The following is a 19051-nucleotide window of genomic DNA, read 5'->3' as shown; positions in this document are numbered from 1 at the left end:
TCCAGAGAAAGAACAGAATTTGAACCCAAATTCAAGCAAACTGCCTGCTCTTTTTCTTCTTTGGTTTTGTTTCCTCTTTCCCATTGTTCATTCCATCTGACACAATCCTTCTTTACAACCTGACTAATGTCTAACGTGAAAGTACTTGCAGATACTATACTTGATTGTACGTCACCATGGGGGGGTAGAGGGGGAGGGAGGGAAAATTTGAAACTCCAAGAATTGTTGAAATGAATCTTGTAAACTAAAAGTAAGCAAATTAATAAAGACTAAAAAAAAATTAAAAAAATAAATAAAATTTTAAAAAAATTTAGATAAATATAGATAGATCCATACCCACACATGTATATGGACGGGTTCCCAAAAAGTTTTGGGTAATTATGAATAATATATTTTTCATTTACAAAAGAAAATGAAGATCTACTGAAGTGTCTTGTTCAGTTTTGAACACCACAGTTCAACTTTATGTTTCTTGTTGTCCAATTGTTTGTCATGTCTAATTCTTCATGACCCATTTGGGATTTTCTTTGCAAAGACAGTGGGGTGGATTGTCATCTCTTTTTTAGCTCATTTTATAGATGAGGAAACTGAGGTAAACAGGGTTGAATGACTTGCCCAGGATGATAGAGCTAGTAAGTTTCTGATGCCAAATTTGAACTCAGTTCTTCCTGACTCTAGGCCTAGTGCTCTATCCACTGTACCACCTAGGTGCCCAACATTATGTTGCAAAAGCCTATTTCTTTGACATAAATACATTGATAAACTAAAAAACAAATAAATAAATAAAACCATAGCATATTTTGGGGGTGGGGAGAGAATCATAACTTGAAAAATTCCCCATTTTAAAGACAGAAGAAGAAAAATGTAATCCTAGGTCATAACTTTGAATGTGAACACATTAAACAATTCAATAACATAAAAAGTGGTAGATCAGATATGAAAATAAAACCCTATTATATGTTGCTTACAAGAATTCCATTTAAAAAACAAAGATATACACAAAATAAAACTGAAGTATGGAAAATAAATTTAATATACATAGAGTTAATCCAAAAACACAGTTATCATGCTCTCAGACAAAGTAAAAACAAATATTCAAAAAATGAAAAAATAATAAACAAGGAAACTATACTATGCTGAATGGAAGTACAGAAGACAAACCAAAATCAGTAATAAACATATATGCTTCAAATTCTTTAGCATCCAAATTCACAGAGGAAACATTATCCAAGCTTCAAGAAGAAACAAACAATAACAAAATACTGACAAGACTTCCATTTCCTTCTAGAAGTTTCAAATAAGTTTAACAGAAAGATAATCAAAAGAGAAAATGTGAAACTGAACAGATTTCTGGAGACACTGGAGTTAAAAACATAGCATCTTCTAAATGGGATAGTAAAAGAATATCTATATTTCTCTACAGAATATGGAACTTTTACAAAAATTGATGGTGTACTAGGGTACAAAATAAAATGTAAAAAAGCAGAAATACACACTATATCCTCTACAGCCCATAATGAAATAAGAATAGAAATTGGTTCAGGGCCCACAAAGAAAAGACCCAAATAGTAATTTAACAATGAAATATCAAAATAATGAGTGGGTCAAAAAACAACTCATAGACACTATAAATGTAAAAAAATATATAATAACCAAACAATATACCAAAATTTCTAAATGCAATTAAAGTAGTCACAGAAGAAAATCAAATTCTTGAAATTATATGTCAACAGAATAGAAAAAGGGATTTTTAATTAACTAAATTTTCATTAAAAAATAGAAACCCAACAAATATCAAATCTAAAATTTTCACAAAAGAGGAAATATTAAAAGTTAGAGGGAAACAAAAAACGATAGAAATGATAAATAAAAACTTTTTGTAAGTGCCTAATAAAATTGATGTCTTTATCTAATATGATTGAAAAGAAAACAAAATCAATAAAATAAAATAGCAAAATGTACAAGGTAAATCACAGCAAAACCAGAAGAAATAAAGAGAATAGAACACATTAGACAAAGTTATATGCTAACATATCTAAGAATGTGCACTCACACCCATACACACACACACACAAATACCTTCAAAATTGAAAATACTCAAAGAATCAGAAGACCAGATAGAGATTTTAAATAAACTGATCTCAGAAAATAAATCTAGCTATGGAGGAAGCCATGGATAAGAGAAAAGAAGTCCTATATATTCCACAATACTTACAGGAGCACTTTTCATGACAGCTAAGAATTGCAAACAAACTAGATGTCCATCAATTAGGGAATGATTAAATAAATTGTATTACATGAATATCATCATGCGCCATAAGAAATAATGCACGATCAATACAGAGAATCCTGGAAAGATCTATATGAACGGATGTGGCATGAAGTAAGAAAAACCAAGTATGCACAGTAACGACAAGGTAAACAGAAATATGACACACTAAAACATAAAAAGTAAACATATCAAAATTATAAAGATCAAGTGAGACTCAAATGAAAATAAATGAGAAGATTCCTCCAATCTTCCCCTTTGTGGAGGTGGGAGGTTCATAGGTATACACATTTCACCTGTTTTCAGACTTTTGAATGATAAATAGCCTGCCACATTGCAAACAGAGCCTTATGAATACTAAAATGTTCATCTCTTTAATCAAAATCAAGCCCATTTCATAAAAGGAGGCACATCAATAAGTTGTACTGACTATTTTTTCCTCTTTAAAAAATACATTACTTGTGATGTGTAATAACTCTCTTGTATGGGGAGATAGAGGGACACATGGAGTACTATGGCAATATAAGAAACAGAAAATGTCGATGAAAACTTGTTTTAAAACTATTTGGTATGTCATTTATTACTAAAATGGTGCCAAAAGAATTGAAATGTCTTACAAAAAACAGATTTATCTGGAAGACGAGATAAGTTCTCTTTCAACTGTCTTGGTTTCAGTCTATACCATATGCATAATGGGTCAATGTTTAATCATAAATTGGGAACAGTGAAGGACTGTTAAACAATAAACAGTCTGTGCCACAGGGCAAACAAAGTCTTATGAATACTAAAATGCTCATCTCTTTAATCAAAGTCAAGCCCATTTCATAAAAGTAGGCACATCAATAGGAGGGAAAAGCCCAAAGAATTAGATCCTTACAAATAATCGATATTCTCGAAATGGACCTTCAAGGTATGTGCTAGTTGGCTATAGATGTTATGGCCTTCCTGCCTGATTTTCCACCACTAATTTGCATCTACTGTCCCTACCCTTCAAGATTCAATTAACCTCTCACTCAGAAGAAAACCAGAATTAATACACCTAAGCAGAATTTTAATAAACTAGGATTTGGTACAGAAGCCCTTAATGTTGCTGTTGAGAGAACAGCAATTATAGGATCTGGCTGTTGCTCAGAATCTCAAGTGAGAAAAGCTTCTCCTTTGACCTTCAATTGCATTTTCCCTTCTCTAGGACCAAATACAGGAACATCATATCAATACCATTGCTGCTTAAGGATAAACATATTTGTAAAAAAGAAATGAACACTGATTTGCACATTTTTACTACATAACGCCCCTTTTCATGGCACATAGAATACATTACAAAGGCATTCCTCCTACAGAGATATAGGAAGAGTAGGAAATGCTAACTCAACTTACCTCTGAACTTTATCACTCTCTTCAAACTCCTATTCTTACCTTTCTGCTCTCTGTTCACATCATATCTGGACAGCTCCCTTTTGTTACCTTTCCAGAGACTAGCGCACCAGCACATGAAAGGGAGAAAGTCAGATTCACAAATGGTACAGAACAAAGGCCAAGATGAAAAGGAAAAATCAGAAAAAAAAAATGCCTTTGGAAACATGATATAAGTGAGGGAGGTCAAGCAAAAAGAGAAAAACAGTGTATGAAACCAATGCGTGCGCAGGTCACTGTGTGATTGCAGTGTGCTTTTGATTTGTGTTTATCTGTACATTTAGATGTCACTGACTCAGAACACGAGAGCCAGAAGGACCTTCTAGGACATCTCACCTAACCCATGCCTGAACAAGAATATCTTTCCTAATATACTCTCAAAGCTGTCATCGTCCGTTTGCTTAGAAAACTCTAATGACAGAACATACTCTCTACTCAGGTAACCCCTCCCACCTGGGATTGTTTTTTCCTTACATTAAGTTTAACTCTGCTTTATTCAACTTATGCTGATCGTTCTTAATTTCTGTCTTCTGGGACCAAGCAGGAAAAAAAAATCTAATTCTTCCTCTACAGGTGAGCCCTTTAAATACTTGAATACAGCTATCAGAGCTAAGTTTCTGAATTTCAGATTAAAATAACTAGCTCCTCCAACTGAATAAATGAATGAATAAGAAATCATGCAGTAAGTATCTACGAATTGCCAAGCACTGTCATAAGTGCTGGGGATATAAATGCAAAAGATAGTTCCTGCCCTCAAGAGAAATATATTCCACTGGGGGAGACAATATACATAGGGAAGTCTGGAAAGGTAAGGGCACTTATGATCAGAAAATTGCAGGGGATGTATGTGAAGCAAAAGATGATTAGACTGTGAAACACCCCACCTAGAAGCAGTTAATCAACTAGCTTTTCTTAAGCACCTGATAGGTGTTAGGCATTGTACTGTGCTCTTAAGATACCAAGAAAAAAAGGCAAAAGCAACTAAAAGAAATAACAGTTCTTGCTCTCAAGGAACTCAGTCTAATGGAGGAGACAGCTTGCCAACAGCTATCTACAAACAAGATGCAGACAGGATAAATTGGGGGTAATGTCAGAGGAAAGGCACTCAAATTAAAGAGGACTGTGAAAGATTTCATATAGAATGTGATACTTTAGCTGTGACTTTAAGGAAAGGAGATAAGCCAGGAGGCAGATACCAGGTAAGAGAGTATTGCAGGCAAGGGAGATGGTTGGGGAGTTAGAAGATGGAGTGCCAAGATAAAAACAGCAAGGAGGCCATTTTAAGTGTATCACAAAGTCTGCAGAGGAGAATAAAATAAAAAAGACTGGAAAGTTAGAAAGGGGTCTGGTAATGAATGTCTTTATAAAACAAACAGAGAATTTTATATTTGACCCTGGAGATAACAGGAAGCCACTGTAGCTTAATGAATAGGACTGGGGGAAAAGTCAGACCTACATTTTAGGGAGATCAATTTGACAGCTGAGTGAAACATAGGACAGAGTGGGAAGGGACTAGAGGCAGTGAGACAGACCAGAAGACTATCACCACAAGCAGGGGCTTTCACTTGGACAGTGGCCGATAAGAGGAGGAAAAGACTAAGGATGTTATTAAAATCAAAATGACAGAACTTGCACACCAAATAGATATATGGGAAGGACATTTATGAGCATTAGGAATCAAAGATGACACCTAATTTTCAAGCATAAGAGACTGGAATGATGGTGGTAGCCTCAAAAGTTACAGGAAAGTTAGAAAGTGAACATGGTTTGGAGGGGAGGAGTGAGAATGAGTTCAGGTTTAGACATGTTGAATTTAAGATGTCCATGGCACATCAAGTACATAGATCTGAAAGAGTGTTGGAGAAGTAAGACTTGGAAAATAAAGAAAGAGGTTAATGTTGGACAAGTAGATCTGAGAATTTTCCGTATAGAAATGATCACTGAAACCATGGGAGCTGATTAGATCACCAAGCAAAATAGTATTGAGAGAGAAGAGAAGAGGGTCCAGAAGGGAGCTTTGAGGTACACCTAGTTAGTGGGCATAATCCAAATGAAAATCCAGAAAAGCAGACAGAACCAGGAGAAAAGACTCACATAAGAGAATGCTAGAGAGAAGGTCATCAACAGGGTCAAAGGCTGCAATGAGGTCAACAGTGAGGATTAAGAAAAGGCCATTAGATTTGGCAATTAAGAGATCATTAATAACTTTGACGAGAATAATTTCAGTTGAATGATGAAGTTGAAACACTGCAGAGTTAAAAAGAGTGAGAAAAAATTCAGAAGAGGAAGCACCTATTGTAGCTAATCTTCTCTAAGGGTTTAGCCACAAGAAGAAGGAGAGCTATAAGATGGCAGCTAGAGGAGAGAGATGAATCAAGTGGGGGAGGAAAAGTATATCTATAAGCAGTAGGGAAGCAGCCAGTAGACAGTGAACAACTGAAGAATGGTGACAGAGTAAGGATGATAGAAGGTAGGGTATGCTGTAGAAGACAGGATCGAATGGGATCACTTATACAGGTAGATCGGTTTACTTTGGCAAGGAAAAGGTCCAATGCTTCATGTGAAACAAGAGTAAAGGAAGAGAGGGTGCCAGAAGGCATCTGAGTGAAGTTAGATGAGGGACAGGGAAGAAAGGGGAGCTCTGCAAATGGCCTCATTTTTTTTTCAGTGAAATATGAGGCAAAGGTCTCAGCTGAGAGGATGGGGGAAATGAATCTGGGGAGGCCTGGCAAGAGATGAAAGAGTTTGAAAAAGTCACTGTGGTGAATGGGATAATAAATATGTTGGGGAGGTATAAAAGAATTGCCTTGTGTTAGAGAGGGCCCAGTTAATATAATGTAATATTATCATAATGTAATATTATGCAATATTGAAGTGGATCAAGTCAATGCAGTTTTGTGATTTTCTGCTGCCTTGTTCAGCAGCATGGCAGTAAGAGTGAAGGCAACAAATGGTGGAAGTAAGCCAAGCCTTGGATTTGGAAAGGAAAGATATTTTGAAGCATAAAGGAGTAAGGGATTCAAGACAATGTAGAGCTGAACTGGTTTACTAGTGGATCAAGATGGAGAAAGTAAGAGAGTGTAGTCATTGGAGGAATAGTAATCAGAGAAGGAACTAAGAGGTCAAAGTAATGAAGGTCATTGTTAGGATGAAGAGTTTAGATTTGCGAGGTAGAATGAGAGGTGGAAAAGACAACAGATTACAATCAGATAAAGGAAATTCAGAGTTCATTAACATGGGTGTAGAGCATTTGTGGGTGATGACAAGATCAATAGTATAACCTCTCTGCATATCTCTGGTGGGTTGGAGGAATAAGCCATGAAAAATGAGTAAATTGAGGCACTGATAAATCAAGGTATTTGAGGGAATATCAGTATGAATGATGAAGTCCTATACTATCTAGGCAGGATTTGGGGAGGAGAAAAGACTATCAGAGTCAAACACTGAACTCACTGAGGAAGGAAGGAGAATGTTCTGGAGCCCATCGACAACAGCTACCAGAATCTTGAATGGGTAATAAATGAGTAAACCTTAAAGGAACCTTAAAGGAGGAGAGATTACTGGGTAATGGTGGTGGGCAGAGAGCCTGGAAGTGGCAATGAAGGAAGAAGGAATGACTCAACTGCCCCACTTTAATCACTTAGTCTTTGTGAATGAGTCAAAGTACAACCAGCTGTGGAGAGGGTAGGGAAAGAAGCTGTGTTATCAAGAGGGAGTCAGGTCACAGTGAGTAGAAGATGGGGGAGTAAAGAAAAGGTTCCAATAAAATCAAGTTTGTTATCAATGGATCAGAAATTCCAAAGAGCAGTGTCAAAGGTTTTGGCTAGGTTAGATTCTAGTCAGAGCCTGAGCTGAGGAGGATGGGAAGAAAGGAGCGATTAGTGAAGGATGGAAGATAGGGCCTAAGCAATGAAAACCAGATATTCTGAATCACTGAGATGGGATGGGTAGGATAAGCTGGAAGTATATTAATCATGGAGGACTGAGTTCAGGTTTGTTATTGTATATAGGGGTTCATCCTCAGGAAGTACTATCCCAGGAGATCAGACAAGTGTGGGTAGCTGGAAGTGTAGACTATCCAGGAAGGGACAAAGAAGGCTTTGAGGAGCTGTGGGCACCACAGACGGTGCCTGTCTGCACTGTAATAGGCAAAATTTGATTTCTTTTTGATTTGTGTAAGGCAAATTTGATTTCATCATGATTTATGGTTTCAGAACTGGAGGGCAAAAGACAGCTGTTGGGAGTGAAGGTAAGCACTACTGTGACTTTCTTAAAGTAGCTAGCTAAGTCAACAAGAATTTATTAAGCACACACTACATACCAGGCGCTACACTAAGTTTGGGAATACAGACACAAACAGGTAGTCCTTGCCCTCAAGGAACCTATACTATAATGAATGAAGGGGAAGGGGAGAAGAAGTGGAAAAGGAGGAGAGAGAAGGCACAGTGCAGAGACAAAGTCCAGAGTCAGGAGTAGTGTCTCTAGAGGAATGAAGAAGAGCTGGTCTGTGCACTTTCCTTAAAAGGGAAGTTCTGGGAGTAACCAACCAATCAGAGGAATGGGGTATTTCCAGTGTGAAAAGATCTGAAGTGAAATGCACTCTCAGAGGGGGAAGCTGTAGAGGCAGAGTGTAAACTTCCAGGGTAATGAGGCTGCTGTGACTAGGTGAAAACAGTCCAAAAAGTCAGGAATGGAGTGTAGGGAAGGATGAAGGTGCTGGAAAGGAGGACCCAAGGGAAGAAGTCTTAGAGATGAAAGGGTCACAACCTCCAGGGCATAGCTTCTGCTGCAGGAGGGAAGATAGCTGCACAGTGGGGAAATGGTTAGAGAATAGGGAGTGGCTCTTCTCAGGACTTCATCATTCTGGTCACCTTCCTCTGCCTGGTCTTTAATTTGTCGATGTCCTTCCATTAATGTAGCACCCCATAACCCTGCAGGTGTGATATGACTGGGACCCAGTATGGGGCCATCATTTCTCTCATACAATGCCTTAGTTAACTCTAAGGTCACAAGACTTTTCTGGTTACCACATCATACTGTTGGCTCACATTGAACTTGAGATCCATCATATTTTTCTCATTATTGAATGAAACTTTTAAACCCCACAAGTAATAATACATCTATCAGTATTAAATTTCATTTTATAATATTGGGGTCCAAATTTGAACCTGTCAAGGTCTTTTGGACCCTGTCATCTAAAGCTACCCCATAGGGCTTTATGCCACCAGTATGCTTGTTAAGTATGCTCTCAACACTTTTAACTAAATGGCAAATGACAATTTAAAATAGCATAAAGCCAACCAAGGATAGATCCCTGGGGCTTTCCACTAGACACTTTCTATCAAATTCAATTGATGCTAATGCATTAATGATTATTTTTCAAATCTGTTCATTCAGCCAATTTCAAACCCCCTTAAAAGTAAATTTGATAATGATGATGATGATGATGGGGCAGCTATGTAGCTCAGTAGACAGAGGCAGAACCTGGAGTCAGGAAGACTCATCTTCATGAGTTCGAATCTGGCCTCAGGTACTTGCTGGGCAAGTCATGTAACCCTGTTTACCTCGGTTTCTTCATCTTTAAAATGAACTGGAGAAGGAAATAATGGAGACCATTAGACCATTCCAGTATCTTTGCCCAGAAAGTTCCAAATAGGAACATGAAGAGTAAGAAACAGTTAAAAAAAGTCGATGAACTGATGATGATGATGATGATGACAACTTATATAGCATTTCAATGCTTGCCTTAATTTCCAAATATTTCCTCAATTTATCCTCATGGAAACTGTGGGAGTTAGGTATTATTATTTATTTTATCAATGAGAAAACTAAGACAGATAGAGGTTAAGTTACTTGCCTAGGGTCACTCAACTAATGTTTGAGGTAGGTTTTGAATTTGGGTCTTCCTGACTCCAGGAACTGTACCCGTCTAATCTAGCCCCCACCTCAAAAGCATTTAGCATAGTGCCTGGCACATAGAAGGCGATATATAAATACTTATTCCATGCCCCATCCCATCCCCCAGTCTGCATTTCTCCACATTGCAATAATAGCATGAGAGATCACCAAATGTTTTGCTAAAAATCTAAGCAAACTATATCTATGGCATTTTCCTGACATACTATGTCTGGCAAGGTCTATTCTTGATGGAGCAGGTTCTTTGTCTTGGCTCAATTGCTATTTGTACGACCTTGAATAAATTGCTTAACCTCTTTGAATCTCAGATTCCTCATCTATAAAATGAGGTGGTTGAACCAGATGACCTCCAAGATTTTTTCCAACTCAAAATCTATGTTTCTGTCACTCTTTTTTTTCTGATATATGAGTACCTTAATTCTTCTACAGGCACTTTCAATCATAGGTTTAAGAGAAGAAATGACAGACATGGGAGCCTGTCTAGTATGTGTTTGGATCATGTAGAAAAATATAGTACTTGTTTTTATTGGCAATTTTATCAAAAATATTGATTAAACACTTTGGGACACCTACACTGTACTAGGTGGTAAAGATACAAAGACCAAACAGTCCTTACCCTCAAGAAGCTTACATTCTAAATGGAGATACAAGATGAATATACTGAGATGAGTATATTGAAACACACATGTAAAGACCAGATGTAAAGAGATACACATAGAGCATTGTATTGACCTTGTCATCACCCACAAACATTCCACACCCATGTTTATAAACTGAAATTCCTTTATCTGATTATAATCTGTTATCATTTCACCTGTCACTCTGCCTGGAAAATCTAAACTCCATTCTTCATCCTAATTGTTACCTTCATCATCTCTACCTCCCAGTTCTTTCCTAGGACACCAGTCTTCCAATGGCTACACTCTCTTCCCTTCCCCATCTTGATCCCCAAGTAAACCAATTCAAATCTACACTATCCTCTTTTCCTGAGTCCCTTACTCCTTAATTCTACAGAAGATCACAAAAAAAGATAAGGCAATAATTTCCATAAGATAAGAGAATCCTGAATTTAGAACTAGAAAGAATCTGTCTTTGTCTCTGTCTCTCTCTCTCTCTCTCTTTCACACACACACACACACACACACACACACACACACACAAACACAAACACCTTGGAAAAGAGGATTTTGAAAATTCTAACTACATCATTACAAATAAAAGTATGAAATCATTCAAACTCCTTAATATAACCATTGCTCCTCAAGGTCGAAATAGCATGGTGGATGGCAGAAAGCAGGAGCAAACATTAGCTCTACTGATCTGGTAGTCAGGTAGGTGGCTGTTGATAGAGATACAGGGATTGGGATTCAGGAAGACATATGCTTGAATCCTGCTTTAGACACATGCTGGCTGTCTAACTCTTAGCAAGTCACTTAACCTCTCCACCCCTCTGTTTTCTCATCTGTAAAATGAGGATAATAATAGAATCTATCTTGCAGATTATTGAGGATCATGAGTTAACATGTGTAAAGCATTCTGCATACCTTGAAGTGCTTAATATGTTGGCTATCATTGTTTATTATTGGAGTCCCAAGCTCACTATAGTGGTTTATTTTCTCATTTCATTACCAAATCTCTCCAGTGATATATATGCTAGATGAAGGAATCTCAAATACATGAAATAAAATTAGGGATCCTGGATGAATGCATAGAAGGACTGCATAGAATGCATACAAGCTCTACGGAAACCAGCTAAACAGAGTTTTTCTGTGTCTGAGAAGTTCTGCCTTTGAGATCAGTTGACCAACAAAGACTAGAAGATTAGTGCTACATTGTTCCAAATAGTTGAATAACATAATTTTAATTTAATTATAATTTAATTACAATTTAATTAATTATAATTTAATAATAATAAAATTTTAAAAGTATTATTTGGCTTATGTTTCTTTGATCAGTGAGTAGAATTTGAATAGCAGGACTTCTTTTTTAGGGCAAAGACACTGGGCATCATTATCAAAGTGGAAACTATAGTGGTAAGCAGGACTGGACTTGGAAGTCAAAAAAGACCTGGCTGGGATCCAGTTCTGACTGAACAGTCCCTAGTTGTGTTACCATGGGCAAGTCACTTTCTTTCTATGAAATTTAGTTTCTCTGTTTAAAATGGGGACAATGTTTGCATTATCTACCTAACAGGATTCATGGGAGGAAACATAAAAAATAAAACTTTAAATTGTTACATAATATTGTTAAACAAAATGATTTATTATATTAATTAAAATGACCATGTAGGCAAAATTTGCTTTTGGCCACTATCGCCTTTCCACATACCTACTCAACATTCAGGTTTCCTTGTCATTTCATGAATTGAACTGAGAAACAAGGAACAAAGTTTTTGTTTGTTTGTTTGGCAGAGATTAGAAAACATACTGCCTTCCCTATTTCACCCTCAATTTAAAAAAGAAAATAAAAATCTCCCTCCTTCAAAGTCATGATTTGTCTGAGAATCTTTCACCTTAATTCTCATATCAAAAAGTTCTAGGACTAAACTATGAAATAGTGTGCATGGCTGACATACCTCACAAAAACTTTGGCATTGGTTTTTCTTTAGCTCCCATGATTCTTTGCAGGGCTCCAGGCACTAGAAGGAAATGGAAAAAGTATACATTAGAATCAAACAAAAAAAAAAAAAAAGAAAGAATGTCAACCTGAACATTTTTCTTTTTTTATACTGAACCATATCCAATTTAGCTTGTAAAAAAAGTTCACAAAACCATTTTTCTGGAGTTTGGTATTAATACTGCATTCAATGTATAATAAAAAGAGATTTACCAAACTTGACCAGAGAGTCACAGGGTACTTAGATAAATGCTAAAAATGGAAATAGCTCAATACAAGTGAATAAAAATGTTACATATTATGGAAAAAAATTCAAAGAAGATGCAATGACCAAGGAAAGATATGCAAAACTTTATTAGAGCAAGACAGCATTGTACAGTGGAAAGTACACTACACTTAGAGTCAAGAGACCTGGGTTCAATTTCCATTTCCCATACCTGATACTGATGTGAGTATGAATCACTCAACAACTTCAGGCCTTAGTTTCCTCCTTAAAAAGGAGATTAAAAATTTCCATAGCATCTATTTTATAACTACCTTTCTAATAATGCAGGGCAGGACCCATAATGTCTTTTTAGAGTTAAATTTATTTTAGCCATTTAATCCTAATTTTTTTTAAACTGCATTTTGTCAATAAAGACATAGACTAAAGATATCTTGTAAAGTTGCAGATTGATAAACATTTAATTTTTATTTAATCATTACTTCTTAGACCCAAACACTAATTACAAAGAATGTCACAAAACAACAACCCAGCACCAAGGTGGTGAAGGGAATGTAGTAAGTATGTTTAGTTAAAAAACAGACAACTACCAAAAAAAAAACACCATAATCTACTTTGTAAGAAAAGCATTTGGATTCTCCATTTCATAGCGTATACCTTTAGAAAAACAGTTTCATTTTCAGAACACAGAGCAGAGGATCTGTTTTACAATGTATCTCACCTATAAAATACACAGGGAATCTCGAAATGGGAGTGCAGATTAAGCTTTAAAAAGCATAATAAATTTAAATTGCTCTAAGACCTTTTGAGATACCCTGTACAGATACATGTATGTGATAGTGCATGCAGTCCTGTGAGGTAGATAATAGAAGCCTGACATTTGCCATAGATGGGTACTTGCTTTACTGGCTCCTCCCTCTCACTAGCATTCTCCAGAACAGACTAAAGATTCGATTTTCAAAGTAAAATTTTATTGGAGGAACATTGCTCTAATCCCAATGTGAAGGACCAAGGAATGTGTTCTGGGTTAGAAGCCAGAAATACTGGGTTCAAATATCAGCTCTACTGACCACTTACTTATAGGCAGCTCATTGGCACGGTGGATAGAACACCAGCCTGAAGTCAGCAATTTCAGGCACTTATTAGTTAGGTGACCCTAAGCAACTTAAACTTTGTTTATCTATTTCCTCATATAAAAGGAGGATAATAATAGAGCCTAACTTTGGAGAGCATCTAGGTGGCACAGTGGAGAGAGTGCTGGTCTTAGAGTCAGGAAGACCTGAGTTCAAATCTAGTCTCAGACACTTACTAGGTGTGTTACCATGGGCAAACCGTGTAACCCTATTTACCTTAGTTTCCTCAACTGTAAAATGAGCTGGAGAAGGAAATGGCAAAGCCCTCCAGTATGTTTGTGAAGAAAATCTCAAATAGGGTCATGAATTGTTGAACGTGACTGAAACAACTTAACAGCAACCCAGGGTTATTGTGAGGATCAAATAAGATTGTTGTAAATTGCTTAGCACAGAGCCTCGGTCATAGTATGTACTATAAAAATGTTTGCTATTATTATTATTATTATTTACTATCAGACTTTGACCAAGTCATTAATTTCTCTGGGCCTCAGTTTCCTTATCTACAAAATTAAGAGACTGAACTACATGACCTTTGAAGTTCTGTCTAGTTCTAAATCCATGATCTTCCTATCCTATGGAAATTACTGTGGTCTGACAGTAACTGTGGGACCCTAGGCAAGTCACTTAACGCATGTTTGCTTCAGTTTCCTCAAGTGTAAAATGGGGATGATATTAGCACTTCACAAAATTGTTGTGAGGGTCAAATGAAATAATGTTTGTAAAGTGCTTAATGCTGTGCCTGGAATGTAGCAGGCTCTATATAAAGTTATTTATTTATTTTCAGTATGATTGATATTATTAACAATTATTCAACATTGTTTTACTTAATCCATTTGGTTTAATTGAATTTATTAAATGTTATTTAATTAAAATTGTTAAATAACATATCAACACTGATAGCAATAGTAATATTATCATTATAAAAAGGCTACAAAAAATAGGGATTCTGCTCTACAGTAGAGATATCCATTGGGTTACTGATATTAGAACCACCTCCTGATGACTGGTAGACAGAGTCTTATGAGAATAATGTACTCTTGGTCAAGGATACATCCCCCTGCAGTCTTTGAAATGAGCTAAAAGACTTGTTTGGGTGGTAGTGATTGTTGTTGTGGTTGTCATTGTTGTCTGCTTTCCCCTGCTTTTTAGAATACCTCCTTTACCTTTGACTTTGTGCAGAAAATTTCTCCCTTCCATCATACCAAAAAGCATTAATAGTTACTTATATATGAGTGTGTATCAGTGGTAAACATGTGCTTGTGTGTAGTCTGAAATGATGAGCTTCAGGATACTTTTTCTGAATGTTAACCACCCATGTAGTGGATGGTGGGATTCTGAATTCCCCAGAAAACATAGTTCCACAAATTAGTCTTCAAGCCAGGAAGTGAAATTTCCTGAGCAGCACCCACTTTGGGAATTGCCTTGTAGTTAAACTCAAGTATGAGAATTCTTTTAGGTTGAACTTTCGGGCATAAGCCCACAAGAGATAGAAGATTGTTTCTTCAATAACATGTTTCTAAGAAGAGGAAGAAAATCACTTGGCAGCTAAAGATGGCATGGGGATGAAGAGACAAGAAATCTGTACCTTGACATAACTATAATCACCATGAATTGGTTGGAAACTAAATCCAAATAAGTCCATGTAAAGGGGAATGCATGTTTAGTAGCCCCCAAAATGTGTCTGAGGTCAAGAGTGGACCTAATGGGCTATTTGAAAGCATTAAGTTTCTTTATATGTTCATGGATCCCTAAGAGTCCTTTTCCAGCACATTTTCTGGAAATGGGGAGTGGGTGCACATAAAAAAGTCTGTCCTATACCTGATACACATATTGTACATTAAGTTATTATAAGACTTGATAACTGTTAGCCATGTTTGGAAAATTTAGATATAAACTAAATCTAAGCTTTATTTCAGTGATTTCCTCAGACTAAACTCTGCTGAAAGTATATGAGGCAAAGAGAGAAACTGACTCTATTTTGTTCAGGTTGCCAGGATCAGATCCAGTTTGTGTGAGAGCAGAATCTTTAGAGAGCAGTAGATGATATGTCATATTGTTTTGGCAGAAAGGTGGTAGATAGAATATTATTAGGAGAGACTAGAAGCAGGGAGACAAATTAATAAACTATTGCAGTAGTCCTAAGCATAGTGATGAGGGCCAGAACAACAATGATGGCTGTGTCAGGAAGGAGGAGAAGACAGATTCAAGAGTTGTAGACATGTTGCATAGGTAAAACTGAAAGGATTTAGCAACTTCCTGGATATGGGGGAGATGGAGGGAGGGTAGGAAGCACAAAATAACACTATGCTTATGAACCTAAATGACTATAGCAATAGTAGCATTCCCAACAGAAAGAGGAAACCTAGGAAGATGGGAACATGATAAACTCCATTTTAGACATGCTGAGTTAGAGGTTCCTATGAGACATTCAGGTGGAGCTGTCCAAAAGACAGAGATGTGGCACTACAAACTCGAGAAAGACACCAAGGCTAACTAGATTGGGGAGTTCTACACACAGATGAAATATATTAAATTCATGGGAGGTGGTGAAATCATCTGTTCTTCTTCTCCCTTACCTCTACCTCAACCCCACCCCACCCCCCAAAAATATTAATTTTACTTCTAACCAGTTTCCAAAATACTCAGACACTCAAGTCAAAACAAATACCTTCTACTTTGGCCAGTTTTCAAAATGCTAATGATAGCAAAGCATAGCTATCAGCTGGGGATTCACACCTATTCAATTCTACATCTCTGTGGTCTGTCGAATTTAGCCAAGTTCATTTTAAAGTAATACCTCCACTTCTATTTTTCTTTTCAAAAATCATAGTTATGTTTTAGAATATGCATGTATGTATATAAATTATGCCTTTAAGACCCATTGAAAAGACAAAAATCAATGTTTTTTTCCTGTCACCTGAAATTTTTGAGTAATGAGGTTTTTAATAATTTATGTCAAGATTTGCATATCAATTTATCACAGCTACATCTGGGATTTTAAGCATATATTCTACTTTCCTTATTTCTAATAACAACTTATCAGTTCAACTGAAAAATGTAATGCAGAGATGTTATCAATGACAGCCAATATTTTCTTTTAACAGCCTGCTACACAAAATAACTGACAAGAATGTGTGTCTGGGGGTACCAAACTGAAAGAAATCCTAGAAATGGTTTGCCAAAAGCTCTATTTCTGGGGTATTTTGTCATTCTTTTGGCCAATAAAAAAAATTTAAACAAAAGCTTAGAAGAGAAAAATGACAGACATTCCTCTCACACCCCATATAGGAAAAGCATATTCCCCATTTTCCAAGATAATTAAAAATGCTTGCCAAGACTGAGCAGTTCAAAATCCTTCTTCTGTGATAGGAGAGAATGTGAGAGAAAGAATGCCATGAACAGTCATCTGCTTTGGAATTCATGGCAGACAACAGCTACTATTACCATGATATTTTATTGCATGTGACTAAAGAAAGAGCAAGACAAGACAACCTGGACATTTTTTAAGATTTTACTTGGACTGAACCTAGTTCTAACCTTGATCACTACTTCGAAAGCAACAAAAGGAAGCTTCAAAATTCAAGGTGAGTCTAATACTAAGAAGATTCTTTAAGAAGTTGTAGGAACTGGGGCGGCTAGGTGGCACAGTGAGTAAGAGTGCCGGCCCCGGAGTCAGGAGGACCCGGGATCGGTTCTGGTCTCAGATACTTCACACACACACACACACACACACACACACACACACACACACACACATATAAAATGGCTGTGTAACCTTGAGCAAGTTACTTAACCCCAATTGCTTAAAAGAAAAAAGAAGTTGTGAGAACAATGGATTTAGAAGATGAAGTAATCTCAGGATATCTCTCTGATTTACTGTCTGTGAAAGTCAGTGTTGTTTTTTTTAAATATGTCCTTTAAAGTTGATTTGGATATTTATAATATACAATATAACTTATTTGCTCAAAGTCATTCTTCAAACAATATTGCTGTTACTGTATACAATGTTTTCTTGGTTCTGTTCATTTCATTCTTCATTATTTCATACATTATTTCATACAATCTTTCCATGTTTTTCTAAAATCATTGGGCTCATGATTTCTCATCATACAAATCTATTCTTGACAGCCAACCTTCTGCTGATGAGCCTCTTCTAGCTAAATTAGAATGATAAAATACTAGCTCTAAATCGTAACTTTATTAGATCTGCCCAGAGTTTACTCTCCCCAAGTATGGCCTTTAAGGATCCAGGATCTCCTCCATATTTACAAGTATCTTTAGTGTAGGAGTACTATGATTATTGGAAAAATCTGAGGCATAATTTCAGACAACAGTGATATATTTTTTCATGCTGCATTCCAAAAATGTAAAATGCAATAAAAGATACCCAAAGAAATAATTTGTTTTTACCTCTTTTTTAGTTAAAAAGAAGCAAATAAGTCATGGAGAGGAGGGAGTTATATAGATTTATCTTGGGAGAAAATGATAGTTAAAAAAGAAGAATGAATGTTATGAATTACAAACTAGTATATGTCTTCAGACAATTCTGTGTATTAACGTCAGAACAGTTTTCCTAAAACACTTTATTCTGTTTCAAGAGACTTTAATTGTTCTCTACCAAATCATGTCCAAGTTCTTAAGTGTAGTGTTTAAGATTTATATCCACTAGCTACACCTTACTTAGCAAAATTTGTCTTTTGCTATACCATACTCTGAACAATTTTCTCCAGTATGGCTATTCTGTATACTCTCATACCCCAAAACCTCTCCTAACACTAACACACACACACACACACACACACACATACATATGATTCATTTGTAGTATCACATAATGCCAGAACTGGAAGAGACATTAGAGATGATCAAGTCTTACTTTCAGATTAGATGACAGCAGTTAAGGTCATAGAAGGGTCCAGCCTTCCCACAAATATGTGAGGTATTTAGGCCAGGGCTCAAAATTCACATATGCAAATATAGAAAAATGAAATATTAAATCTAGCCTTTAAAGACAACTAATAGAAACTATAATTTATCAAAGACCTCTATAAAAAGGATTCAAATTTAAATGGGAATGAAATAACTTAATCTTAAGGAATTGGCAGGTCAAAGAATAGATCACAGAAGAATACAAACAAAAACTTTTGGGAAGTAACCAAAATAGTCCTTAGGAGAAAATTAAATCTCTAATTTCATCAACAAAAGAGAGAAAGAAAAATAAATTGGCCAATTGAAAAAGCTGTTTTAAAAAAAGACTTGGAAAGCATCAAATCAAACAAGCACATACTAAACAAGAACACAGATTTTCTGAAAATTAAAAAACAGATTAACAAAATTGAAATAAAAAAGAACCCCATTAAATTAGTAAAGATCAAGAGATTTAAAAAGAAACTATTAAAATAGAAAAACTGTTTGCTGAGGTTGAGAGGGAGAGGAGAGAGAGAGAGAGAGAGAGAGAGAGAGAGAGAGAGAGAGAGAGAG

General features: G+C 36.2%; 1 protein-coding gene across 1 annotated transcript in view; it reads right to left on the bottom strand.

Moving 5' to 3' along the window:
- The window catches only part of ANOS1 (anosmin 1), a 276670-nt gene that overhangs the window by 119566 nt on the left and 138053 nt on the right, over window positions 1-19051 (bottom strand). Inside the window, exon 3 of the mRNA XM_069073050.1 lies at window positions 12174-12236. Coding sequence (XP_068929151.1) covers window positions 12174-12236 — 63 coding nt within the window. The remainder of the gene's footprint in view (window positions 1-12173; window positions 12237-19051) is intronic.

This window comes from Petaurus breviceps, unplaced genomic scaffold (assembly GCF_028583685.1).
Source record: "Petaurus breviceps papuanus isolate PSGF00001 unplaced genomic scaffold, PetGlider_PUasm1.0 90849, whole genome shotgun sequence".
Taxonomy (NCBI): domain Eukaryota; kingdom Metazoa; phylum Chordata; class Mammalia; order Diprotodontia; family Petauridae; genus Petaurus; species Petaurus breviceps.
Note: the sequence above shows the minus strand (reverse complement) of the source record. Positions and strands in the feature narration are given on the sequence as shown.